This window comes from Lonchura striata, chromosome 7 (assembly GCF_050655825.1).
Source record: "Lonchura striata isolate lonStrDom1 chromosome 7, ASM5065582v1, whole genome shotgun sequence".
In the NCBI taxonomy this organism is placed as follows: Eukaryota; Metazoa; Chordata; class Aves; order Passeriformes; family Estrildidae; genus Lonchura; species Lonchura striata.
In genome coordinates this window covers 34817863-34845072 of record NC_140709.1, presented here as the reverse complement: position 1 = coordinate 34845072, position 27210 = coordinate 34817863, and the positions used below count along the sequence as shown (strand labels likewise).

Below are 27210 nucleotides of genomic sequence, written 5' to 3'. Positions count from 1 at the left end.
GCCGTTTCGGGGCTGTGTGGGGAGGTGTCCCCGGCCCGCCCGGGGCAGGGTCGCTCCCGGTGCCGCCTCCTCGGGGCCGCTCCCTCAGGCCGGGCGCGCGGGCACGGGCGCGCGCGGCTCCGCAGGTGCGGAGCGTCCGCGTGGGGAGGGGGGGGCGCGGGGCGGTCCCGCGCGGCGCCGGCCCCGCCCGCCCCTCGCTCCGGCCCGCCGCCCCTCCTCCCTCACCCCCTCGCTCCTTCCTCCTCCTCCTCCTCCTCCTCCTCGTCCTCGCCGCGCTCCCGCCGCTCCGCTCCGCGCGTGCTGGCGGCGCAGCGCCCCGCGGCCCGGCAGCGGCGCGGCCGCCCCGTCGGCGCCGCGGCGCGCCCGCGGAGGGGCGGCGCTGGGGGCGGCGGCTCGGCGGCGGCAACTTTTGGGAGCCGGCGGCGGCAGCGCGGAGGCTGCGCGGGGGATGGCGGCGGCCGGGCAGCGGCGGCGCTGAGGCAGCGGCGGCGGCGCGATGCCGGCGGCGGCCGGGGGGCTGCTGTGGTGGAGCTGCTGCGTGCTGGCGGCGGCGGCCGGGGCCCCGCGGGCCGCCGCGGCGGCGCAGGCAGGTGGGTGAGCGGCCGCGTCCGTCGGCAGCGGCCGGAGCGGCGCCTTCCCGACAACTTCTCCGCGTCCCGGTGCCCGGCGCGGGGTGCGGGAGTTCGTGCGGGTCCCGCGGAGCGGCGGCGGCCAGAGGGCGACAGTCCCCCGCGGGAAGCGGAGCGGGGCCGGCGGTCGCGGATCCGCCGCGCAGCAGCGCTCCGCGTCCCGCTCGCTGTCCCCGCCCGGCCCCGGGGCCGCCCTCGCCGCCGGGCGCCGTTCGTGTCCCCGCAGGTGCCGCCGCCGTCCCGACGGGGCCGCGCTCCCGGACTTGGCATCGCGGAGCGCCGGGCGGCCGGGGCGCCGCTCGTGCCCCGCACACCCGCGCGTCCGGCCCCGCGGCGCAAACACCGCGCCGAGCTGTCTGCGCTCGGGGGAGGGCGAGCGGGCGGCTTGGAAATTAACGCTGGAATCGGCGCTTCTTCCTCCGGCAGGGTCTGCCCGGAATTTTTAACTTTCTGGAGGGAAACTTGCAGCGCTGGCTTGAATTTTGTTTTCCTCTTGGCATCCGAGCAGCGCTTTCTGCCGCCGTAGTACGAGATGTGCCGGCTCAGTCGCCCGGGGAGGGCACGGGGAATCGCCCCCCGCTGCATCGCCCCTTTGCTGTGAATAAAACATTAAAAGGAAATTTCTTCAGTCTTTGTAACTTCGCTTTTTTTTCTTTTTCTTTCTTTTTTTTCTTTTTTTTTTTTTCCCTCCCTTCCCTCCCCGGTGATGCAAAATTTATGCTGTTTGGGCGGCATTGGTGCAACAGCTCCTCGTTGTCACAATTTAGTTTATATTTTGGGGCTTTATGTAACAGAGAGAAGGAAGGATGCGTTTTGTGAGAAGCGAAAGGAGCGTGTCCTGGCTTTGCCTGTCTGACTGGGCTTTGAAGGCGGTTTTTGATCTTGGGACGCAGTTTACTTTTTCGCTGTGTGATTGTTTCCTAACCCTCGAAATCGGGAGGGGTGAAATGCTGGGCTGCTGCTTTCTTTTGTATATTCTCTTCCTGCGGTTTGAATCGGTAAATCCCCGCTGAAGAAGAATGGCACTCCTCGTTTCACAGGCGCTGCTTCTCTGTATCTTTTTGCCTGCCTCCCTGTTTACAGGCAGCCGCTTTGCCTCACTTGATACTTTTCTGTCTCACACTTTTCCCGTAGCCTGCCCCGGTTTTGGGCAGCAGCCGTCCCCACTGGGATGCTCCCGTGCTCTCCAGCAATCCTTCCCACCGCTCGGACCGGGCTGTTGGCGTGGACGATCACAAAGACCCTTCATTGCTGGATTTATACCCCAGTGAAAATAAAAAGCATCGGTCCAGGGTTGCTCGCCTGCCTTCCTGTCTTCTCTGGGGAAGCCTCCTGGATCGGTGCTGCTGAAAAGCCTCTGTGCCCTGCACTGTGCAAAACAGAAAATCGGTTTATTAAAATAGAGGGGTTGGAGTGACATTTCCTATTTGGAGAGGTTCAGGCACTGCTGTGGGCACTGGCAGCTAGTAATGATTGAGCCTCGCTACTTGGTGCTTGCTGGAATAGCAGGGCAGGCTGGACAGGGAGCCATGATTTGCAAGTGTTTAGGATCCCCCGGAATGTGGGCTCTCTTGGCTTTTGGGGGGCAATAAGACGGTGCTCTGGCCGCTGCCTTCATTTTCAGTGCATCGAGAGAGATGGTGATGCCGTTGCTCGTGCAAGCAAGCTCTTGGCCAAACTTTTGATTTCATTATCCTGTGTGTAAATATGTAAACAGGTTGGGGTTTTCTGATTTCTTCTGTCTCCGTGCTTGGGCATATAATGTTTGCAGTGCACAGCTCAGGCGGGGTCACGTGAGCCAAACAGCTTGGGCTGTTACCTGGAAGCTGGCGAGTCTTTGTTCTGCTTGAAAATAGCTGATAAATTAACTCCATTTTCTGATATGTGGGGTTGGTGAGTTGTTAAATAATTACAGCCAAATTAACTTAGTCCTGTTTGAAGTATTCACTATTCAGCTGTTCTGAGAATAATTGTACTTCAAATATCTTTTCAGTTTTTTTTCTTTTTTAAAATGTCCATTTAAAAAAATTTTTTTTTTTTTTTTTTTTATTTCCCAGTGAGAAGCATGCTCAGGCTGATGTATGGGCAGTCTTTAATTTCATGCCTTTACTCCTCTCTGGGCCGTGTCGGATGGGACATGCTACACGCCTTCAGAGAGATGCAGCTCCTTTCCTTTGCTACAGCCCTCCTTGGCACCTCTCCCGTTTATTCTGCCACGATGTCTATTTGATGGTTAAAATTAGGCTGAGCTTGGAGTGCCTTTCCAAAGGCACGATAAATATTGCCTGGGAGTTTCAGCCCGTCACTGCCATCAGAGAACCTGGCCCTTGCACGAGGGTTCTCTGTCGCTCTGTCTGGGCCTTCTCACCAAAGGGGAGCGGGCGCTGCTGTGGGCTCAGCACGTCCTGGCTGTGCCTCCCGTGCCACACAGCCCTTCAGGTGTCTGCAGGGACATCTCTGCATGGTGGGCAGGGCAGCCTGCTGCTGTCCCTGCCTGTCCCCTGAGAGCACTGTGAGCCAGCGCTGCTGCAGGGCAGAGGAGCCTGGTTCTGGTGCCGCTCTTGGGGCATCCCCAGGGATCCTGGGGCAGCTCCAGCACGGGGCTGCACCACGCAGGCTCCGTGCCTGCACCTGCCCTGCTGAGAGCGGCACTGCTGCGTGCCCCAGTGACTGAGTTGTGACTTCGCTTTTAAAAAAAGAGATGGTAATTGATGTTTATGTGTATGGAATTTGGCACTAGGAGCTGTGCTTGTAATTAACATGAAAACAGTAATAATAAGGACCTGAAATACATGCCTTATGAGTAAAGCAAATGAGACTTGGCAGTAGCAGCTCATGAAGGGGAAAGCCTTTCTCCTGAGCCTGCACGGCAGTGAAGTGGGATGGGAAGCAAAGAAAGGCATGTTTGGTCCATGGCAACAAAGGGCCCAGCACCCTGTGGGTGCTCCTGGCTGAGCCCCAAGTGCTGCATTGCTCTCCTGACCGTAAGGTCAAGTTGTTCTGAAATGTGCCCTCAGTATTCTAGCAGGGCATTAGCCACACACCTTAATGGAATTAACTGTTTTATTCTAGTTTTCAGGAGGTTTTAGTTTGGTTGGGTTTTTTGTTGTTTTGTTTTTCAATTAAATTTAAGCAAACCGCAGCACGTTGACTCGCCCTGTATCTGGAAGCGCAGCCTGTGATCCAGAGCGTGCACATCTTCCAAAGGCTTTTTTGGAGAAACACCTTTCCGTGGGTCACTGGCCAGAGCCGGGGAGCTGCTGGGCTGGGAGCTGAGCCTTTCCTGGGCGGTGATGGTGGGGCTTGCAGAGTGGCCAGCCCGCAGCCTGGCTCTGTGAGCATCTCTAGGTGGCAGCAGCCCCCAGGAGCTCCCGGCATGAGGACGAACCGCCCGGAGCCGGGGCTGTGATTTCCCAGGCTCTGGTCCTCCTGCTCAGCTCTCCTCCACACCCCTTTCCCAGGCTGAGGAGCAGCTTTTTTAGGTGGCTAGTGGGGAATGAGCCGTCCCCGGAGTCCTGTCCCTACCTCTTGTGTCCCTGCATGTGTGACAGGGGAGGTCTAAGAGCGCACTGGGAGAGTGACCCAAACACTGAAGTGCTTAATATGAGCAACCAGAGGAGCTCAGGTGACTTGTTGTGGACGACTTGTTAAGATAAACAGTAAGTCAATACCAGACCAGTGACTGGGTGCTGAAGGTGAATGAGTTCAAGCTGGGAATAAAGTGCTTGGTCCTAATAGTATAGGAACTGTTGTGTTAAACTAGGAAAGAAAATAGGACATAGTCACTCAGCAGCACGGGCTCAGATCAGATGGTCCTTCTGCAGTATGTATTCTTGCTCAAAAAGATGATGTAGCCCATAGGTTTTATTTATTTTTTGTGGTGTTTTGCAAGACAACAACCCCTTTCTTATTTCCTTAGGACAGTAAGGGTGAGCCAGTATGTGGTGGGGCAATAGGATGGTTCCCTGGAAGCTTCTGAACTTTGTGTCCTGCCTGTGTAGGTTGGGGTTTAGTGCTGTGCAACCAGGCATTCATGCTCTTAAGTGACGGCAGCTCCGTGGAAAGAGCTAAGCCAGGTCTGCCTTGTGGGCTCTACACACTCTCAATGCACTGAGGCAATTTTGCTGGGAAAGGAGAGGGGGTTTGTTCCTGGGATTTGTTTTTTACTGTGGCAGGAGCGAAGGCAGGTGAGTGCAGCTGGGCTGTTTCCTGTGAATCACTTGTGTGCTGACAAGTCCTCAGGGTGTGCAACAGGCTCTGATTTTCACTGACTTGAAGGTTTTGCTTTTGCAAACAAGTGCAGGCTGCTGGTGGATTTTTTGTGTGCCCACGTAGCCAAAGCTGAATTATCCCATGGGGGTACACAATCTGCCAGAGAGATTCATCATTTCAGCAACTTTAGTTAATGTTTGTTTAGCGACTTCTTGTTTTGGAGGAGCAGTTTAAGCCGTGCTCGGTGGCAGCTCCCTTGTGATGAGCTGTGTGTCCACGTGATAAATGGTCTCATTTCTACTGTCCGCTACCTCTGCTGGGCATATGGGCACATGCCAAGCCTCCTGAAGTCTTTGAACAGCTGCTGCTATATATATCTCCTTATTTTCTTTTTTTCCCGGCCTGCCAGGGGAACTTGTCCTTCTTCCCACTTTGTATAAAGGGTGTGCAAAGTCCAGGGCAGATGAATATTTGCTCGTGCATCAGTGATTCGTGAGGGTCTGATGTTGGCTGATGTTTGGGCAGCAAAGTCAATAATTCAAACTGCAGGAGCACATACTGGTCATACCATAAGCTTGTGCTGAATACCAAGAATATAAATATATATGAGGAATAGAAATTCATACTGCAAAGAGTATCAAAAAATATTTTTCTTTTATGGTGGTAACTGCTTTTTGTTTCTATGCCTGAAGCCTATAAACTCCAGCTTCTGACAAAGGAGGTAGGAAAATCAAGTAAATAAAAGGCAAAGTAAGCCTCAGACTTGCAGCAGATACAGTTCTTTTTGAACTATAAAAAAATGATCAGTCATTGTATAAGTGTTCTTGTAAAGTCCTTTTTAGTGACTTCTAAGATTATACTCATGTTCAGCTCCTTTCTCTCCCAATGTCTGTGCAGCTACATGTACAATAGCTGAATGGGCATTTATAGCTTGATCTTCCCTAATCTCCTAATAAGTCAGCAGTGCAATGTGGGCTCTTGTCACATGGTGACATGCTCCTGTGTCTCATCACCAGCTGCTGTTGAGCTTACAGAAATACAGAGCTTGCAGAAATCTTCCAAAATCCCACTGGGAACCACACCAAGCTCAGAGCAGTGCTGGCTGGAGCTACCCCATGGCAGGCAGGTCTCCCTCCTAGGCTGTGTTCCCAGAGGAACTGAGGAGGAAGCTGGGCTGTGGGACGTGCTGCTGCTGGGCTTTAAATTCATGTGCAGAGGCTACTGTGGCACTGCAAGGCATTATGTGACCCTGCCTGCAGCTGCTTGACTAAACTGCCTAATAAATGTCTATTAAAGAGAGTTGTGATACCTGACCTCTCTCTTTCTCGCCCCTCCCGATTGTGATTCATGTAAGGAATGGATCCTGCCAGAGGAGGATTGGATAAAAAAAGCTTGCATGCTGTAAGAAACAAACTTCTGAACAAAATTGGGTTATGGAAAAGTTGTAAAAGCCCAAAACTGTGAAACAGTGGCCCAGCCTTCCCTGTTGCATTGCTGCAAGGGCAGGACACTCTTGTCCCAGGCTGGTGATGAGATGCTGTATAAAACTCTGAAACCTGTGCCTGTCTTACTGACTTGAGCTGTGGCTTGGCTCTTTCTGCTCTGCTGAGACTCTCCAAATGGTGCTTCCATCTCTTTGGCTCCTGTTTTTCCCAAGAAAGCCTCTCCTAGGGGCAGGCACCTCTCAATTGCTGCCTCTTGCTGAGGTCCCTGAGCAGATATTGCAGATGTGATTGCATGCTTTGCATTTCAGCATATGCTTAAATAACCTTGGTGTGCAGAGCTGAATGTGCAGGGAAGAGATTAGTGGAGGTGTTTGGCTCATTTGAAGCCCTGTGAGCTGCTGAGGACTTTCTCCTGTGGACATGGCTCCCGTGGCAGGAGCTGGTACGGGCAGGTTGGAGCTGCTTTGGTGCACGCACGGCAAGAAAAACCATTACACTTAACTTGATACATATCCCAGTGTTCAATTTCCATTAATTGAAATTACGTTGAAATATTGAACATTTTAAACATAAAAGTTTATGTACCGTGGTTAGTATGCTAATGGAATATTTTAGTAGTCTTTTAAGGTTAATGTCGCAGCCAGATGCAATGATAAGCATTTGTTCCTAAGAATTATTTTGCTTTAACCCCTTTTCCAGGATTGTCCGTATTCTGGTGAGTGCTCATCGGCTGCGCTGTGCGTGCCAGCCAGCTGTCATTTTAAGGTGGTCTTTTTGTCATCCAATCCACTATGCAAAGTTGAATTGTAGTTATTTTTGCTCATTATCTTTGGCAGTAAAAATGTATTTATCTAAATTTAAATTGCTGTTTGCTGAGGATATGTGGCAGTATTTAGAATTCAGTATTATTTTATTATATCTTTGAAAGGATAAAAGAGGCTCATTTATTTCAAGAGATATTTCTGCAAGCATGTAAAAATACCAGTGAAGTAGCTAACGTTTTCCAGTTGTTGTTCACTTCAAATTTAGCAACCATTGTCCCTGTTGATATATTTGATGCTCTAAAAATGTACTTGCCATTAAGTAGGAAGCTGAAGTGATTGGTAGGCAGATAATATTCTTCAGTAGCTATTAATAATGCTCAGAGGACATATGCATTGGAGTGTATGGAAAAAGCCATGGAACTGTGTAGGACGGAGGCAAAAATAATGCGTGTAGCTGTTTGATTTGAAAGCCATCCTTCTGTACGGCAGCGGCTGCTGCCTGAATGAGCAAGTTGTGAACAGCAGAAACCGATATGCAAACAGAATGGTGTGCAGCTAATTTGGTTTAGAAAATTGAGGTTCGATCCCTGCTCTTTCACTTCTTCCACGAGCTGACTCAGGCCCGGTGCAGCGTGTGGGGACCCCATTCTGTCGGGAGCTTTGGTGGTGGGAGCTGGGAGTTGTTCCTCTCAGAGCCAGCTTTGCTCATGGGAACAAGGGAGTTAATAGCCCATTAAGAGAAAATGGAAATTTTCAAAACAAATACAGAGTCATTGCCACTCTTCTCTCTTCCTTTGTCTGTTCCTTTAGCCACAGGAGGACTTCTGTGCCAGCGCTTCGAGTTTCTCCCTGGATTTCTCAGCATAGAGTATTTCTTTGTCTCCTGGAGTTTTGAACTGCTCTTAAAATCATTCATGCTTGGATCCTCTCGTGCAACATGTTTTAAACTGCTGCCAGCTCACGCAGCTGCGCAGCCCTGGTGTCACCTGGGGCTGCGCTGTGTATTGGGAAGATCATATTAGAAAAATGTGGAATTATTAGAGCCTATAAATAGTGGTGATAACTTGTACAGCATTTATGTTGCCCTCATGCTGCATAACACACTGAAATCCTGGGCTAGGTTTGCTTCTTGTGTTGCTTCACGTGCTGCTGTGAAACTTCATTATATCACGATATAACAAGCAGCTGCTGTGTGAGTAATGTGGTGCCTGCAGCACAGGTGGGGGGTTCTTTCTGGAGCAGCCAACAACTGTAGTGATGCTTCACATTTTCCCTGCCTTGGTCCAGCTTCTTAAAAAGGAAACAAAATCAGGTCTCTGCTGAATGTTTCTCCTGTCCGAGAGTTTTGGTGTTCAGCTTGAACTGTTAATAAAATTGCTAATAAAAGATTATTTGAGAAGCTTTCACTTTCTTGTGGTAGTCAGAGACTGGGGACAGGAAGAGACTCCTAATCTTCCAAAAACAGAAGGAAAAATAGCAAACAGATACACACAGTGTTATTTGCTGCAAATTTCTTCGTGTTAATTTAAATCAAATATCTTGGATTGTGAGACTTTCAGTCTTCATGAAAAGAAGAAGAAAAAATCTTTAGCTCCTCTGTATGCAGAGAAAAGTCAAAACTCATGCAGCTTAAGAAATGGGAGAAAAATTCCAGTGATTGTTTTTAAGCCATCTTTTTAAAACCCTTTGTAGTATTTTATACAGAGGCTGATTGAATTGTGGTTTTGCAGTGTCTTGCAAATATTGCTGGTGAAATTGGCGATGGAAACATGGGTTCATTAAGACTTAATAGCTTTGGTCCAATTGCTGCCACGACATGTGGTTAAGGCATTAAAATATGTGGGCTATTCCTCATGCTACAGTACAGTAATTACTGGGTAGGTGTCCTTTGATACTGGAAAACAGTCTTGCCAGATGTTGCTGTTGATTTGAATAACTCCACTCTTGCTGAAAGCCCATGGAAATGAGAAAAAACATGGCAAATAGTGACTTTTGCAAAAAAAAGACTGTAGAGCGTGTGTGATTTCTGTAGGTCCTCTCTGTCCCAGATGGATCTTGTCCTTGTGGGTGTAAACCTTCTGCTCCAACACTCTGTACCTTGGACTTTTCCTGTGTTAGAAGTGTCCAAATTGTTCCAGGCTTTGTGAGAATTGCTGTGACACTTGTTTCCTTTTGGGGTTTTTTGGCCCTAGTCTGATTTTTTCATTGATGTGACGAAATGACATCAACTCCTGGTACATTCCTGACATAGGCTTTTGGGTGTCCATCCTTTTTGACTTACTGGTGACTGGGTCCTTGTGTTGGGTAGCCCCTGTCAGGTTTAGATTTGTTTGTGTTGCTTTTTGGGGCCAGTGTCAGGTTTTCATTGTTTGTCCTGAGCTTTAATTCTGGTGTTTCCTTTGGGCACGGATGGTGTTTCAGTACTTTATGAGGCAGTGCTGCTGCAGGCTGGTGAAGGATGAGCACTGGAGCAATGCCAGCAAGGAGGAGGGATGCACTGCTACCTGCCTCGTTACTCCTCAATTTGGGTAGTGCTGATGTGAGCCAAAGTGCCAGGCTTTCTTGGGGTCCCAGCTGACTCTTGCAGAACATCACCGAAGCTCATCTTGTGTGTTCCTTAAACCAGCAGTTGAATAAATTCTCTGAGAACTAGTATGAACTGCAGCATGCCTGTTTTTCTAGGAATATCTGGAACAAACCCCCTGTTTATTTGGTGGCACAGTCTGAGGCTTATTCTGGTGGGTAAAATAAAGCTTTACTTGGGAGACATCAGTATGAGGTGCTACAGCAATATCATTTTTTGATGACATTTTACTGGCTTAGTAATATTAAGGAGGGTGTATCTGGATGCCACAACACAGGACTTTAGGATCTTGTGGAGATGTAATAAAGAAAACTGTCAGTGTAAATGATATGTAAATATAAATATAGAAAACTATCCAAAGTATCAGGGAAGGGCAGAGAGGAGCAAAGGCCACCTCAGAGCCTCTGTGGTTTGGGTATAGCTGTGGGGGATGAACTGCATAATGAAAATGCCTGAGGGACTTGGAGTTGCTTTTCCCTGGATCTCTGCAAGTGCCTGTGGCTCAGGGACTGTGATATCAGGTCATCCTGCTGGTGTTCTTCTTGAGTGAGGTGGCAGTGACTACTTCAGACTGGTAGTCTTTGTTTTTAACACTCTAGTTAGTTTCTTTCCCACTAAGTTTAGGTTTCCAGCAATATAATTACTTATGGATTTGTAAGTCAGAAATGGCTTGGTAATTTCTATGTTCCTCTGCCCCCAGTAGCAACAAGTATCTTAAATTTAATGCATCATCCGCACAGAAAATTGATATTTGGCCAAAACTCACAGGCTCTGACAGCTAATCTTACAGAGCTTTTGCTTGACATGTAAAATAGAGACTTGGGGTTGACATGCACAGGAAAATTGATGGTATTAAGGATTATTCCATAAAAGAAAAATACTCCTTACTATTGACTGAAAATAGTTGAGGATGATTAAATTTAGATAAAAACCTTTCCCTAGAGGTCAGCAACGCAAAGGCCTGGGACATCAACCACTTGGATCATGTGCAGAAAGCCCTGCAAAACCTCATAATTCAAAGCTGGATTTTCCTTTATCTTCAGGATTTGTCTAAAGAAACTGTACTCATGAGCTGCTGACCAGCTTGCTAAGAATAGGTTTCTTTTAATGTGTTTGTACTTTGATTTTCCTCCCTAGAATACATCCTGAATCGCAAGAAAGTCCCAGATGTCTTTCACTGAATTACAATAGGTAACTTCCTGGTGCTTCTGATGGAGATACCTCGCATGTTTGTATAGATATTTGGCTCTGAGTTGCAATTTAAAGGACTAAAGTTTCAGCAGAGAAACTTGTGGCTCAGTTTGATGGCCATTACGCATTACACGCAGGTTACATGGTGCTCTTTTTTGGGTAAATAACCATTTCAGCATCTTTCAATGTTTGGTTTAGAGGTCAGTAGGTCTGGATGACTGGGCTTCAAAACCACTCAATATATATTTATTAAATTGAGCATTTGTGTTCTGCAGGAAATGCAAGACCCAATTTAAAAATTAGGCCCACGCAATTATGCAGTCAGGTAATGCACATGTAATTGCTTGCACAAATGGTCAGTTGGATGTGTAGCTGTCCATTTGCATGCAAAATTAACCTGCTTTGCAGATTGGGCTTGGAATATTCATGGTAGAAAACGTGGCTTTCTGGAGATGGCTGTGTTGTCACACCTTACCCTTCCATTGGTGTCTTCCTTTTATGGGACTGGTGTGATTTAGTCTTCACCTGTGTTAGAAACAGGCTCCTGAGTAAGTCCAGTGCCCTTGGGCTCCACTTTTTTGTGCTTCAGATCTGTGCCAACTGTTGAAAAGATTGTGAGGGGAATGTGTGTATTACACCCATGCATGTCTTAAACTTAAGAACTGCTAACACACGTATGAGCAAATTGCTCTGGAATTTACTGTTTTGATGACATTTAATGTGATGCTTTCACAGTGGCAAAAGATGATAGTTTGATTTGTATATTTTTATGTGTGTATTTTCACATACACTTCAGAGTTACTTTTTATTTTCCTTTTTTATCTGGTGTGCTGTCAAAGCACTTCAATGAAAGAGTTCAAAGCAACAGCTGAAGAATCTGTAGAAATACAGTCATCACTTTGCAGTTAGTGCAAAGACTTGTTCCTCTGGTACAGCCCTTGGGTGCTCACATGGGCAAGGCTTTTTGTGTCTCTGTTGCCACTCCATGTGTTTGAACAGTAATTCTCCTTTTCCTTAAAATCCAGCATAATTGTGTAGCTGGCTCAAGGTGTGTGGGCTTTATCCTTCAGACAGAGGTGGTGGTGATTTTTTATCAAAATTTGGTGCTTTTTCTGAAGAGGGTGTACTTGTTTGTACCTTTAGAAAAAGGTGTGTGCTTGTTCTTCTCTCCAGACTAGGATGCAGGTAATATTGTTGTTCAAGTTGTTCTCATAGAGCAGAGAGCCTTGCTGCCACCCATGGCATCATCTAACTGTGCACATTTTAGGGCTTGGTCTGGCACCTTCTCATGCCTGAAAAATTAAATTTGGCAGAAACCTTCAGTTGTTGTTGTCTGGGACCTCAGAGTTTTGAAGCTCTGAACAGCTGAAACCACAGGCTAGACAAAGCCTTCAGGCCTGACCTGGGGCAGTGGAGAGGGGAGCGCAAGAGGGCATTATAAATTAAATCTCTCTTATTTAAGATGCTTTGAATGCAGTTTTTCCTCACAGCTTCAATGGCAGTGGTGTCGTGGGGCACTGCCTGTGTGGGTTCTGCTGAGCAAAGTGCCCACTGCTGCTGTGTCGGTGGGTAGAGGAGCAAAAGCGGTTTCTCAGCTGGCCCTGTGAGCCAAATCCTGCAGCTTTTCCCTGAGAATCAGCAGGCTGGAGTGGTTATCTGCACATCAGATCGGCTGCTGATGGTCCAGGTGTGGATGCAGTGTGCTGCTCCTGGTGGCTCTGCTCCTGCTGTGCTGCTGCTCCCTCCCAAGGAGGGATTTTCCACAAGCAGTGCCCCAGTGCACGTGTGGGGAGGATGCTGGTGCTGAAGGGCGAGGTGGCACCTTGCTTTCATGCTGGGCTGTCTCCCCAAAGCGATGGCACGCTGAGCCCAAGAAGGATTAAGCAGGAGCATATTGAGGTCACTTTTTATTCCTGAGCTAGAGGTTTATGTCCTCTGTGCATATTAATTTCACAGCTTGAGATACGGTAGAAAGGAGAGCAAATAAGAGTACAAGTGTGTTGGGTAGCCTCAGCAATTGAGCTGCAAGAGAGAGCAAAAGCTAACAAGCTGCTTTTCCTTTCCATGCTGCATTAGCATGAATGCTGTAAAAACGGTGGAAAGATCCAAGGCAAAACTCCAAAATTACTAGCATTATATTTTGATTTTGTTTGTGTCTGCGTGGCATTTAATTAATTTTGGCTAATGTTTGTGGGAGGTTATGGGGAGAAAGAACAGAGAGTTGCATGTTGCTGTATGCAAAACTAAAATCTTTTATGTCTTACATGCTCATAAAACAGAGGTTGCAAAACTCTTCCTTACACCTTCCCAGTAGCTTTGATGAGGGTTACACACCCACAGAGGGTGAGGGAGATGGTGTCAGAAAAGCACAGTTTGTAGTTGACCTGCAGCCAAAAACACAGGTGGAGGATTGCCCTGATGGGGTGCTTGAAAGAGGCAGCCGGGAGTGGGAGTGGTGTCAGAGCACAGGAGGCTCTTTGAGCTCTGTCCTGGCAGCTTTGATAAATTGAAAATCCTTTGACTTTTTGTGGGATGCACAGGCAGTCTTTTCAAATTCCAGTGTGAGTGATTGCATTTTCTTTATTCTTCTGTGTAGGACCCATCAGCCTTTGGGGAAGGTGGGAGGTGGATAGGGGGTTTATGGGCAGGACCTGCTGGCTCTGTGATGTTAAATGTGGGGTAGTCCTTGCTGGGCTTCCCAGTGCATTTAGATATTGCTGGGAAAGTTTTTGTGGCCATTGGTTACCACCTGCTCTCTTTTCTGCTGTGGGAAACATGGTTCTGAAGACCTGTATGCTCTCCAAAGCCATGGATTTCTAATCCATGGTGTCAGTTCAGCTTCATGAGATGATCAGCCTTCTGAGTAAAAGTATAAATCCATAAAGCATTCCAGGATAAGAAGGGATAACAAAATGTGCTGTGGAAATTATAATACTAATTATATTGCATTAGTGCAGAGGAGCTAATAGCTCTCCTTGCTCCATAGCAACTGCTGTGCTTTGTCACAGGTACTGCTGTGGGAAAAGGCAGATGAAGGGGTTAAATTGTGTTATCCAGGAGCAGCCAGACCTGCTCCCTTCCCAGTCTTGTTCTGGAGCTGTGTGACCTGAAGCACTGTGGGGTCAGTGGTTGGGCAGGCTTGACCCCACGGCTGGAGAGGGGCTGAAAGCCAGTCCCACTGTGGGCATCCAAAGCCTTTTTACACTCCTGTTGGGGTCCCTCTGCCTCCTCCTGAGTCACCACTACAACTTCCACAGCCTCCGGTACAGCCTGGTTTATCTCTTAATCTCCACATGTAATAAGATATTGCAGGTGAATTAAAAGATGCTTTTATTAGGGCAGTTTTGGCTTACTGTGAGCAACCTAAAAATAGACTGTGGATATTCTTGATCTTTAGAGACATTAGCCTATCTTTAAAAAACAAGTAAGGAATGAGGTATTTTATACACAGCTCTCAGAGCTGTATGAAAAAAAGCAGACTACAAAGCACAGCGCAGGAAAATTGATTCATCATCAATTTATTGCATGGAGCTCTAGGCAAGCTCATCTCAAGACAGAACAGAGATCTATAAAATCTTTTCATCTGAAACTATGAATTAAATTGGGAGGAACTGCTGATGATGAGAGGACAGAACCAACTCTTAAACCAGACATTCTTTTGGGAATGGGTCTTCTGCTGCAGCAAGATTTTCACCAGCCAGGGATGTGGGGCTTAATTCTTATTACCCTGTTTCTCTCCTTACAGTGAATCTAGCTAATGTGGGAGCAAACCTGTAATACTCCCCCTGTTCTCCTCACCTTTGATTTCAATATCAGTGAATTTCTTCATCAGTGTGTCTTCTTAATCTTGCAGTTTCTTTTCCTGACATGTTCTTCTCTTCTTCTGTTGTGTGTGTGGATTCTTTAAACCTCCTACTGATAAGGAAACTTGACTTTTTCAGCTGGAAGCTTCTGAAAACAAGCAGATGCATCTCCATTGTAAGATCACAAGATCACTATATCAATAAATTAAACTTCTTCATATATTCTCTTCAAAGAAGTGAGTGAGAAATGTTCAAGAAGTCCTGCCTGCTTTTTTTTTTTTTTTTTTTAGCATAGGGGAAAGCTGTATTATGTCAGCGACCTGTAATAAATAGCACTGCAATGAGAAGCGACAGCCTCATTCACTTTGCATCCATGCAGAAACAGCTAAGCTCTCTTCCCATGCCACGGGAAAGAAGAAAAACAAAAAGTGAGAAAGAAGGGACTTAAAGAAAATAATTGACCTTGACTTGCAGTTGCTCTGGTACTAGCAGGAAGCAGTCTACCGGTGAGACACCGAAGTTTTGTGGTCGCATTGCCTGTGTTACTGCAGACTGTGCAGCCCAGAGTGCAGCCTGTGTCTTCCTCCTGCTGCCTGGAAGTGTAGTTAGCCAAGCTCTTATCTGCCAGAAGACAGTGGTTTGGAAGGCTGAAGTATTTTGACAGAGGGTGGGGAGGGAAGGAGGAAGGACTTACACAAGAGTGAGGTGCGGTATAGTCAGGCCAACTCTCTGCAACTGGTTATTTTTTCGTCTCCTGGATTTGTCAGAATTTATGGTGATGTTATGCTAATTTGGAGGTTTTCTTGCAAATAATATATGCTAAATAGAAGGGGGATGTAAAAGGCCTTTAAGAGTACTGGTTGAAAGCAGACTTAAGGAAATGTACTTTTGTACATCTTTCTGTTTGTACCACTTGCTGTTAAATCTCTACATGGTTTTTGTTACTGCTTTCTCATTGGGGTGTTTGATTTTTGAAGTTTCTAAAACATCTACCAAAAAAACCCTACTTTTATTATGCCAGAAAGTTTCTGGAGATTTGGAACAGCAAGCTCCACTGGCTTTGGGGTGCTCTGGGTCTGGATCCAGCACTCCCCATCCCCTCTCCTGGTAGCTTTTCATGGGAGCTGCTCATCCCACTGTGGTAGCCTGGTTCTGCTGTGGGATCCAGCAGGTTGGGATGGCTAAAGCCCTCCTTTGCTTTGCCTGGGAGAGGGGAATGGCAGCTGGCACACTGTTTGTGTCAGGCTGCTGCTGAGCACAGTGCTGGTGTTCCTTTCAGTGTGTCTGTGTGTCCAGCTGTGTTGGCTGCTGTGTCTATGGGGCTTCACAGGCCTGCACTGGAGACATGGGAGAAGAGCTCTTGCCTGCAGAAGTGTGGTTTCCCATGGCAAGGTGAGGAAGGTGGAAGGATGCAGCAGGAAGAGGGCAACAGGGGAAAGAGAGTACCCAAACCAGTTTTGTTTGGTTACAGTTAAGGTTTTTTTATGGTGTTGTTTGTTTGTTTTGTTTGGTGTTTTTTTAGGAGTCCTTTCAGGCAAGCCTCACTTGCCCAACATCATCATCTGCTGGGGTCATCCTGCAGTAAATACAGTTATTGGCCCTGCCCCTTGCTGAGCAGGGGAGGTGTTGGTGAAATTGCACTCAGTTATCTCCTCCAGCAGTGTGCCTGGTCAAGGCTCCTCATGGTAAGAAAATGCAGGTCTTGTAGCAGGAAAAACTCACTTCCCACTTTTGGGAAGGGGTCTGGTCCCTGTGGGCTTGTCAGAAGAAACACATGTGCATTCCATTGGGGGCTGCATGCTTTGGTGAAGTACATCTTGTTCATGTGGAGGTGCCATGCCCCAAAAACCACACAAAACCTCCAGCTGGGATTTTGTATGGGCTGACCAGCCACATCATTTCCCACCGGCAAGGAGCAGAGATGCTCTCTGGACAGGAGTTGGCACCATCCCAAACTTCAGTGGGGGCAGCAGCAACACAGGGTGTCTGGTGAAAAGTGGGGAAGCAGGGTAGAAGACATGCTGGTGGCACTGCACCAGAGAGGCTTTGGGACAGAAATGCAGGGAGGAAAAGAGCTTGTTTTGTATTTAAGCCTCAATGTGAAGAGTGGGACACTTAACCCTTTCCTTCTGTACTTTCCAAGATCCAGGGAATGGGAAGATGTGCAGTAAAAGCAGTTGTGATGCTTCTGTTTCTTTGTGGGACAAAGTTTTCTTGCAGCTGTTTCTTTATTATAAATTAATTTGATATTCAGTGTATAAGCAGTAAAAATAATTAAGCCATTCAGTATTCCTGCAGATACCCTGTGTACTTTGGGAAGTATTTTGTTATATTTCAGCATTAGTTAATGGATGCTTACAATAAATTGTCACTTGGATTGCCTCTCATTTCTTTCTGCTGAGTATTTTTCTTCTAAAACATTGAGTGCCACCCAGTTGTAGTTGATGGTTAATGGATCAATACACATGTGTACTGCTGGCATGATGCTGCCTGCCCCTCTCTGTGACCAGGTTTAGGTTGGGATGAGGAGGTGGTCATTGCTGTCTCACCAGAGGGCCTGGGAAGAAGTTGCCCATGTTGTGCTGAACTCCCTGGCTGTGAAGATGATTGTTTCTCTGTTCTTGGCTTCATGGCTGGGCAGCCTCTCTGGGTATCTCTTCCTTTCTGCCTAGTTGGACCTGTGGTAACTTCAGTGTCAGGTTGAGCAGTTGAACTTGGCCCAGAAGTGCCAGGATTTGGAGCACTTAGACAGATAAAACCTGTTTTACAGCCATCCAAAATCCAGTTTCTGAAGGAACTTGGTGAAAAGTGAATAGGAGAGGTTGTCTGCCTGTGTTTGGTTTTTTTTGATATAGTGCTTTTAGGAGGTCAAGCCACTTTGTTTTGTTATCTAACTATTCTTTCCAGTGTTTCATTGTAAAGCTTTTGTTAATTGACATTTAATTACTGGTTATGATGGAACCATGGGAGTCTTATCTGAAAGCAAAGCAATTGGCATATGGATTCATTATGATCAGAGCAACCCTAATGAATGCCAAATTAATTCATAATAATGTGACACTAAAATGTTAGGCATATTGTTAATAATTACAGATGTGCTTTTACCTTATCCACTTTTAGTGTTATTGCTTTTTACTATGTATACCAGAGAGCCAGCTTTCCACTACCTATCTTTTTACACTGGTAATTCCACAGTCTGCTTTAGCTGCAAATAGCTTAATTATCTGTTCGTCTCTTTCACAGTAATTAGATACAGCATGAAAGCCAGGAAGTTGATGTAAATAAATGTAATTTATTTTGGAGATTCTGTAACTGTGGGTTGTTACATAAAAGTGACAATGTAAATAATGAGGATGGTCTGTTGCTTGCTGTCTTTCATGGGAGAAAGGGGAGGGGAAATATGTCAAACATTGTCACACTTGTGACTTGTACAATTTCTGTGGTTACTTGTAACTGTTATTTGAGAACACACAGTGATTAATTTTAAATAAAAATCTATATTTGATTCTTGGTTTTAACACAAAATACCTAAAACCAGTTTTCTGTGTTAAACATGGCTCTGAGTTTTCTAGCTTGTATTTTATGGCTTTGCAGCCATATTTATTTTATTGGTTTAATTTTCTTGCACTTTCAGAATAGGAATTCTTGAAATAAAAAAAATCACTGTCCTAATGTCTGTGCGATACAGTGGTGGGAGGACAACAGGCACATTTTCATAAGGTGTGATAGGAGGACAGTATAGTTTGTCAGGCTTTGTTTTTATTGCTTAAAAACACCTATTTCACCATGCTCCAGAATTCAAAGGTGTTTATTAATACTCGCTCACCTACCCAAATCACTTCAGTGTTCTCCTTTCCCTGGTCACAAAATACTTGCAGTGAGGCTGCAAGTGTGTAAAAATTTGCCATGTGAAAATTTGATGAAGATATCATGTTTGTGTTTCTCACCACTGCTCGCCCTACCTGCCTTAGAACTTGGAGTCTGGGGGATGTTTCTGGAACAACAAGAAAAATAAAATAAAACATTTCTAAAAAGTGGAATTTCAACCTGGCTAGAATGAGTGTAAAGTTACTGAGAGCCTCTGTGGGTATCTGTGCAGGGCTCAGGCTTCACTGCATCATCACGGATCTCACGCTTCGCTCTGCGTACAGATCTGTGTGGATGTGCAGGTTAGGTTGAACTGGTGGTAGTGCTGAGGCATGCCATGGTCCATTGCATCCTGCTGAAGCAGTAATGTCCCAGCATGGTTTTGTCTGGCTAAATAAAGTTGGTTTTGAGCAGAATGCATCACCCTTGGGTTGAGTTGCTGTGTCACAGCCGTGCTCCTCCACCGAGAGCAGCAGAAGTGGATTTTGTTCAGCTCAGTTTCAGCAAAAGGTTGTATTTTTTTTTTTTTTGTGCAGAAGAAAACAAACTGAATGCGTTTTGTGTTGGTGGAAAATAGTGATCAATTTTAATTAACTTGCACCATCTACTTTCTTTTCCCTCTGTGAGGAGTGCCTTACTATTGTTTTTGTGGAGCCGCGGGAGGTGCAGTGGTGCTGCTTCCTGCTCCAACAGTTCTTCACTCTTTGCTTTGGCAAAATAACCTCTGCCAAGAAGCTGGCTCGAAATCCCTTGAGTTCCAGGTGCTGCGAGGCAGCCCCTCGGAGGGATGTTTCTATTTTATCTTCTCTTTTCCCCGCTGCAAACAGTGGTGGTGTGGAAGCGAGAAGGAAGGTTTCCATGGGCTGCGCCTCCAAAGGTCATATAACACTTTATGTTTTCTCCAACATGACACAGCGTGACAGAACAAAGTATTTATCTTGTGTACTTGTCAGCTTCGTTCTGCCAGCTCCGAAATGATGAAATACTACCGAATATGCTGCTGCTTGTTTCCTTTAGGGACTTGTGCTGATTTGTTTAAAGTGTCGTCTGCACCCAGTAAATGCTTCATTTATTACAGCTGACACCTGAAAAATATCTGAGGGAAATAGATCAAGGCATCACACAGATATTATTTTCGTTATTTGTTGTTGTGTACTTATGTCTTATCACGAATAAAGTTCCCTAATGGTTAGTTGTGTTTTTTGAGGGTGCCACCTGTGTGTGTGTGTGCTGTGATGGGGTTTCTGGAGATGCGCTCCAGTTCCGTGACAAAAATACATTTTGACTCCTGACAGGGTCAGCTTAACTGTTAATTATTGTGGTGAGTCACTAATGAGCTCTCGCCTCAGGAACTTCGTACAGCCTCTCCTCAAACTTTTCCCCATTACTTGTTCTGATGCTTAAGCAAAATTAAAAATAGATCTCTTGCAAAAGGGGTGGGTGGGGAAGTGAATGTTTGAGATGGTTAAGTGACCCTTGTAATGGTAATATGTGATGCAAAGGCTTTCAGATATAGCTCTCAGTATCATATTAGGCTTTGTGGATGATTTTTTAGAATATTTTTGTTTTACATAAGTATTTCTCCATTGTCCCTGAAGAATAATGTGAAATTGAAATTCCTCTCTTAGCAAAACAATCAGTGTAAAAATAACAAACATCAAAGAGAGAGGAAAGCAGTTTGCTCACAGTACTAATTGCTAACATTATCATGTGTCAAAGTGAAGAATTAAAATGTGACTCTAAGTTCCAAAAAGTGCACTTGCTGTGAGTTCAAAGGCCATGTAAGGTTGAAGATGTATGGGCTAGCAGGGCTACAGACAGTATTAGGACCTCTTGCAGTTCACTGATGAGTGCAAATAGGAGCTTTGGTCATGCAGAGGAGCCCCTCTGATTGCTGCTTCAGCAGCACAGCTTTGCCTGGGTTTAGAAAATGCACAGCACAATGTGTTTGCAATTTCCTGCGTCCTGCTCTGCATGCAGGACATCTCTGCAGTCACTGTACAGCGTGTGTGTGCACCTATGCAACACCCAGTGCTGTGTATTGGCAGGGGAAGTGATGGGGTCTGGGTTTTGGATGTTTTATGCTATTGAGCCTGAGCCATCTGCACAGGGTGTGCCACAGAAGCTGTGATTGCACTGGAAAAATCCAAATCGAGGAGAAATATAAGGATATTTATAGGTTTTCCTTACCCCTAGGTAAATAAGCAATGCTGGGGAAAAAAAGCCTTCTCTATACAGTGGGAAGTTGTAAATGGCAAGTATATTGCATGCTTTAATGTTGTTTTGCTTCACAGCCATTGTAACAATTTTAGTTAGTGAAATTAGATTCCTTGCTTGAGTAGCATCCTAGTTTTAATTTACTGTGATGTGCTTTCTACTGGGTGCGTGCAGGTTGGAGAGGAAGAAGGGCCCCACTCCTCAGCTTTTTTTCTTACTGTGGCTCTGGACAGGGCAGCTGAAGAGAGCTTTGCAGTGATGCTCTAAGCTGGTCCTAGGGTTTACTGGCATAGCCCTGTGCCAGCCACTTCTTCCCTGCCTTGGTTTTCATTCCTTTCTCTGTTTTCTTCTTATGGAAAGATTGTTTTGGATGCAGGGACTGTTTTTTGTCCCCCATGTGGCTGTGCACAGTGGCACCTAGATTTTAATTTCAAGTGGGAGCATTAGGGAAACGGTTGCCATGATGGTTGTACAAGTCTCATGAAGATGGGGCTGAGGAGCTGAGCTGCTGTGTTATCTCCGTGTCGTGCTGAGCAGTGTTTGCTGCAGTTTTCTGCTTGGCAGTGTGATGTGCGTGCCCAAGGTTTTCCTGACTTCAGATGCTCCTTGTGTGTGTTTGCTTCCAGAGGTGTGAGGTGGTGGGGCTGACAGGTTGCTGCTGAAGTGGCCAAGTTTCTACCCCAGATGGGGAGGATTTGGCTTGAGTGGGAATTGCCAAAGGAAGCAGGTGATGCAGCCCTGATGCAGCCTTCTGATCTGACATAAAGCAGGGATGGTATTTCTGTCCCTGTCCTAGGTGAGCCAGGCAGAGCTTGTGACAGTTCCTTTCTCCACCAAAATTTGGCTAATCACAGTGAATTAAGAAGCTACCCTAGGTATGGGGCTGCATTTGTCATATGTGAAGCTGAACATCTTCCTGGAGAGGAGGATCTGAGTGCCCCTGCAGGAAGGATGAGTGCTTTCTTGAGGCAATGAGAACTGGTGCTGGTTCCATTAAATTGAATATGCTGGGGAAAACCATCACCAGTAAGCTACTGGTTTTATGCTGAGGAAAGTTTGGCTGCATCTCAGTCTTATCCCTTTCAAACAGAAATTGCCTCTCATTGCAGGGAGAGCTTCAGTGAGGTGGTGAAGTGTCTTCTGTGTAAAGGCAAACTCCTTAAAATCTAATTGGTGTCAGTCATTTCTATGCTGGTATTTCACTGCTGCTAATTTAGCAAACAGATGGTGGTCTATATTATGGCATATGAGTTGGGCTTTTCCCAGGGCCAAATTATTACCTCCCTGGTTTTCAATTAGGAGAGCTTGCCAGTTACCTGGAGTGGTTTTCCTTTTAATTATGCACCTATTAGGGCAGGTCGGTAGCCAGCCTAGGGGAAAAAGCAGAGAACTCAGTGGCATGAGCAAATTCTTATTGGGAAAAACCCATAAAACCAAACACAAAACTGAAAAGCCACATGATGGGAAAGAGGAGGAGGTGTACAACAGGGGCAGCATGATGCACAAGTATTTTTTTCTGCTACTGTGAGCATTGATAAATAGCTTTGAAATGCCTCTTTGGCAGGTTGTGGCACATAGGTGGCTGTAGCACATGGGAGGAAAGGTGAGGTCTGGAAGATGCTGTCTGCAGGCTGTATGCTTATTTTTAGCTCAACAGAGTTTGCTGGTTGAAGGAGACAAGCCAGGAGGAAAGGCAGCCCCTGAGCAACCTGCAGGAGCCTGCTGTCTCCCCGTGCTGGTGCAGGTGAGGGCAGATGTTTGTTTAATGCCAAGGAGCAGCAACACGTGGTGCTGACCCATTTATGAAGTCTCTGATTTTCATCTTGTTTCCTATCCCAGGTAATAACAGTCCAGGCAATGAAAAGATACTTCTCTCATAATTATGAATATCTCATTTTCCCTTTGAGTCTCGTGTTTAAATCATCAGGTCTCCTCTTAATCTGAATTGTTTCCTCAAGCTTATTTTCCTCTGTGGATCAGGCTTTTATTGTATTTTATTTTGACGAGACCATTCATCTTCCCTCTGCTCTGCTGCTACCCAAACCTGTTTCCTCATTGTCCTCAAGGACCAGGAAAGGAGATGAAAGAGGCTTTGGGCTTGAATTAGCCAGTGATGAAGTTTGGTGTCTTTTGGGATGGAGACATTAATACAGCATCATGAAATATGAGTTCTGTCTTCACTTTGGGTGACTCTGATAATGTAAGAACACAGTTAATCATATTTGGCTCTGCAGAGGGTGTCTAATCTGGGAAAAACACCTGCCCTGAAGATGGCAGGAATATGTGAGAGGAGCAACAAAATGGAAGGAGGAGCTCTAGCAGCACACACCACTTGTGTAGGAGGATGCAGCACTGCCTGGGGCAGCCCTAATTGACAGGATGTTGCAAATGTCACAGATTCTCCATTTGTTGATGTGTGCAGCTCTTGAGTGTGCACCTTCTTTGAAGTCTTCCTCAGATGAGCAAAACCTGCTACTTGGTGCAGTTTATGGCCTATTAAAAGGCAGCACTTTGTTGCTGAAGTGCAGCAAAGTGCTGGGTTTGAGCTTTGTTTGGCTTTATATTGTAAATGGGGAGCCACTCAGAACTCTCAACTTACTCAAAAGCAGTTGTTTTGGTTACTTGAGTAGCTGATTCAGGCCCCAAATAATTACCTTTTATTCATTAGCGTGTTAAAATGCCTTTAATTGGGTTTTATTGCAGTATCTTCAGTCTTTTAACTTGAAAGTTTTTTCTCAGTCATAACTCTGCAGTCAATCCTTTGGTGTGGTGTCACAGCTCTGCAGATAATGTGTGGAGGTAATTAAGTAATAACGATTGAGGTGCAGGGTATTTCCTTGGGATTAATGACTGTCTGGGAGGAGTTGATGGCCCAAGGTGTAGCCAAGGGCCATTAACACCAGCCAACTAATAATTGTAGGAAAATGCCATGTGCCAAGGTCATTACTGCTATTAGAAGTTGAGGGCAGTGAGGAGGTAGGTGTGGGGGGAGATGAAGTAACATAGGAAGTATATGGATTTTGGAAAATGTAATATGGTCTTAATGGGTATCTGCATGATGTACTTGTTGATTAGCCAGTCTGCTCCTTCCCTCCATTCCTCACTGTTCTGTCCAAAGCTTAATGGCGAGGAGCAGGGTGAGCAAGGATGATGCTTTTCTTGTCTGGTGCCCTTTTTCTTAATGGTGCCTCATATTTGGTCCACTTTAGAGGACGCTTTATGCATATTACTAATGTCATTTTTTTCCTCTAAGAGGAAGTTTTCAAAACCCAGCCTAGCAGCTGCCAAAAGCATTGGGAATACCATGGCTTAGTGGGATGAAATGCTGATTTGTCTGTATGAATAGAAGGGAGAAAATTGGTGCTTTTGAAAAACCTACGGGTTGCCCAAGTGCAAACGTTATAGTGTGCCAAAGCACTCAGGTTTTGTAGCAAAGGGACTGTGTTTTGAAGCTGAAGTGCAGCTGCAGTGTGGCAGACAGCATTTTGGGGGTTAGCTAAACCTAACTGCCCCCCAAAGGCTGTAGGACATAAAGATAAATCTTCAGATAACATATTGTGTATATAGTAAGTTAGAAGCTTAAGAGGTTGGGTGCACACAGCTTGAATTCTTGTTGTTGCTTGACTTCAGTTACGAACTTAAAATTTGTGACAGAGGAAGAGACCTGTTTTGCACAGATTATTTTCTTTAGCTTAATATTCCCAGCATCAGAGGAGTAGGGCTTTTGTTTACATGAGGCTGTTGTAGATAGTTGAATTTTCTCTGTGCTCTTCCCCTGAAGGGTAAGCTTTGATAGGACTACTTACTTTTTTCTCAGTCCTAATATATCACTGATCTCCAGCAACTGGCACTTGGATTTATGCTTTCAAAGGTTCAGAACCTTTTCCTGAGTGGTGGATCTCTCATGGTTGGAAGCATTCAACCATCTTTATCATGACATGGTGGTTTGTATGAGTGAGTAACTAAAAAAAATAAAATAGTGCAAGTAGAGTGCTGTAGGAAAACTCATTAGAGGGATCCATCTCAGGTGGTGAAGGATGGAGCCAGATATGTTGACATCCATGGTGGTATCCATATCCATATCTGGTATGTTGGTATCCATGGTGTAAACAACTGATTATTCCCTGCCAAACTGTGGTCTTTGCTGCAGCAATGTGCTTGCCACTGTTTAACAATGAGGTTCAGGATGCCTCTTCCAGTTGATTTCTCTGTTATTATTCACTGTGAATCCTGCACATTCTGTGTTTTCTCATTAGGTAGGACTTCAAGGTGTCCTTTTCAAAGGGGCTTTATTGAAAAAAATTATGGGATCCAAGCAGTCTTGTAATAGTTGAGCATGCTTCCTACCTTGGGAGAGGCTCCCAGCAGCTCAGGTGAGCAGCAATGCAAAAATCAGCTTTGGAAAACTTCCTATTGCTGACCTCTTTCCACAGTCTCTGGTCATGCCCCAAAATAGGTAGGTCTGGTTGATTAAATGGGTTTCTTTTTAGGTAGGTGGATTTTTTTTTTTTTTAACTCTTTAGTTAATATATCTAAGAAAAGTTTTGAACAGAGTGGGGGAATATGCAAATGAAAAATCATGTTTTTCTTAACTTCGTAATTTTCTTGCATATCATTGTAATCTTAATGATGAATAATCTGTTAAAATCAATTATGGCCTGAATAATAATCCTAACAATAAACACAATGTACTGTTTAATTTTGGTTGTTTTCAGCCATCTGGTTCCAGTCTTACTAATTGACTTAAAGCATAGCAACAATGTCAGCAACATACACTGTTCAATTCAGCTGAAGTTCCTGAGCAGGCATTCCTTACAGAAATCTACTGGGTTTTTTTTGAATAAAAAATAAATCAATACATCAAAATTATTGCTAGCTCTATAACAGCAGCACAGATCATGAATCCATCAGTACTGTCTTCCACTGAGCTCAAAAAACCTTTATTTATAATGATTTGATTGTGTATGGTTTCATTATATTCTAGTGAAACTGCAACTGAATGTATCCAGGGATCTAAATTCGTGCTGGCAGTTACTTCTGAAGCTGCCAGAATTGAAATGTTTTCAGTGTTGACTGGACTTAAGGTGTCTCTTAAAACTCAAGCTCTCCCTTTGGTTGGTTGCTATTTGCAGTTTGCGTTTTTTTTTTTTTTTGATTAATGCACATCATTGCTGAAATTTCCAAGGTTTTCACTCAAGACTTTTAGACCCCTCAGTTTAATGGGCCAAAATGAAGCTGTGTGCTTATCTTTGGTTTTTTTTTTTAAATATAATAGTTTGCCAACTTGGAGCTGGTTATTTTTTTTTCTTACTTACTGCAGAGGTGATTTTCTTCTATTTTTCCTAGCCAAAAGCGCAGAGTAGTGACTTTGTGGCTAGTTTGGCTCATTCTGGGTGCTTGAGGTCTGTTTTAATTACTGTGATGAAGTATTTATAACCATGCCAGTGCCCAGCTTCACCACTGCACCCTATCCCTGGGAATTAGGGTGCTTTGCAGTGGGTGGGCCTTTGTGGGGCAGGGAGTTAGTGAGAGGAGAGCTGAGTGCTGAGGTGGGATCAGCCTGTGGTTGCCCTGATGGAGTTTTTGGGTTTGGTTTTTTCAAAGCACTGCAGGCAGAGCTTTGGTGGGCCCCATGAGCAGAGCAGGGTCCCTGTTGGTCACGAGCCTGTCCTTCACATCACCGTGTCCTCCCCTTTCATCTGAGCCATGGCTGCCCTGTTAAGTGTCTGTTCTTGGGAGGACATGGATAATTGCCTGGATTTGCATAATGAAGCAAATACCCTGGTTTGCAATTCCAGCCACTAGCATTTTCTGCATAGTTGGCCAAATTTGCTTATGCCATTTGGACAAGTTCTTAGACTTACACACTCTTAGAACAATGGTTTCAAGAAGTGGAAAGATATGAATTGTAGATTGAGCCCTCAATTTTGTGGAATAAGCTGTGGTTAAAGGAATTACATGGCATACTGACTACTTGCTTGTTTATTTTCACCTATATTACTGTGTATAATCATAGCTGCACTCAAATACTGTCCCCTGTCCCTTGACATGTATCATTAGAATAACATTCACCTGTTTGAGGGGTTGGATTTGTTGTAAGCTTTCAGTAAATAATGATGTGAAGGGTTAGTAAGGCAGAAATGCAATTTCTGTGAGGTCTGGTAAGGATGCACTGGTAAAGACTTGAAGTTCAGAGGGACCTCTGCAGTCTGATCCATGTTTTTAGATGTCTGTTTATGGATCTAGATGAATTGGTGGCTAATCCCAAATTTTGTAGCCCTCTGAATAGGAGCAAAGAGCCCCTTTGGTTCAAGAAAAAACCTTTGGGTCAAAGCCATGTGTGGGATGTGTGCCAAATGAAAGTTGTCTCATTTTGGGCTGAGGCAATAAGATGCTCCCTGCCAGTATTTTTAGATGGTTTGTGAGTGAACCTGTCCTCCCTGCTGTGCAGAGAAGGTTGGATTCCAGTCAACATCTATTCTGGGTTTTGTGGAGGGT

At 45.4% G+C, this 27210-nt stretch overlaps 1 protein-coding gene across 8 annotated transcripts in view; it reads left to right on the top strand.

The window, feature by feature from the left end:
* The first annotated feature begins 392 nt into the window (after positions 1-392).
* ERBB4 (erb-b2 receptor tyrosine kinase 4) overlaps positions 393-27210 on the top strand; it is a 595041-nt gene continuing 568223 nt past the window's right edge. For 3 of the 8 annotated variants that reach the window (XM_085584640.1, XM_085584638.1, XM_085584639.1), the window contains exon 1: positions 394-590. In XM_085584640.1, coding sequence (XP_085440766.1) covers positions 497-590 — 94 coding nt within the window. In that variant the 5' untranslated portion in view covers positions 394-496. Of the gene's footprint in view, positions 591-3199 lie in introns of those variants that run through there. The other 5 variants (XM_085584644.1, XM_085584643.1, XM_085584645.1 and 2 more) reach the window with 4 other exon arrangements.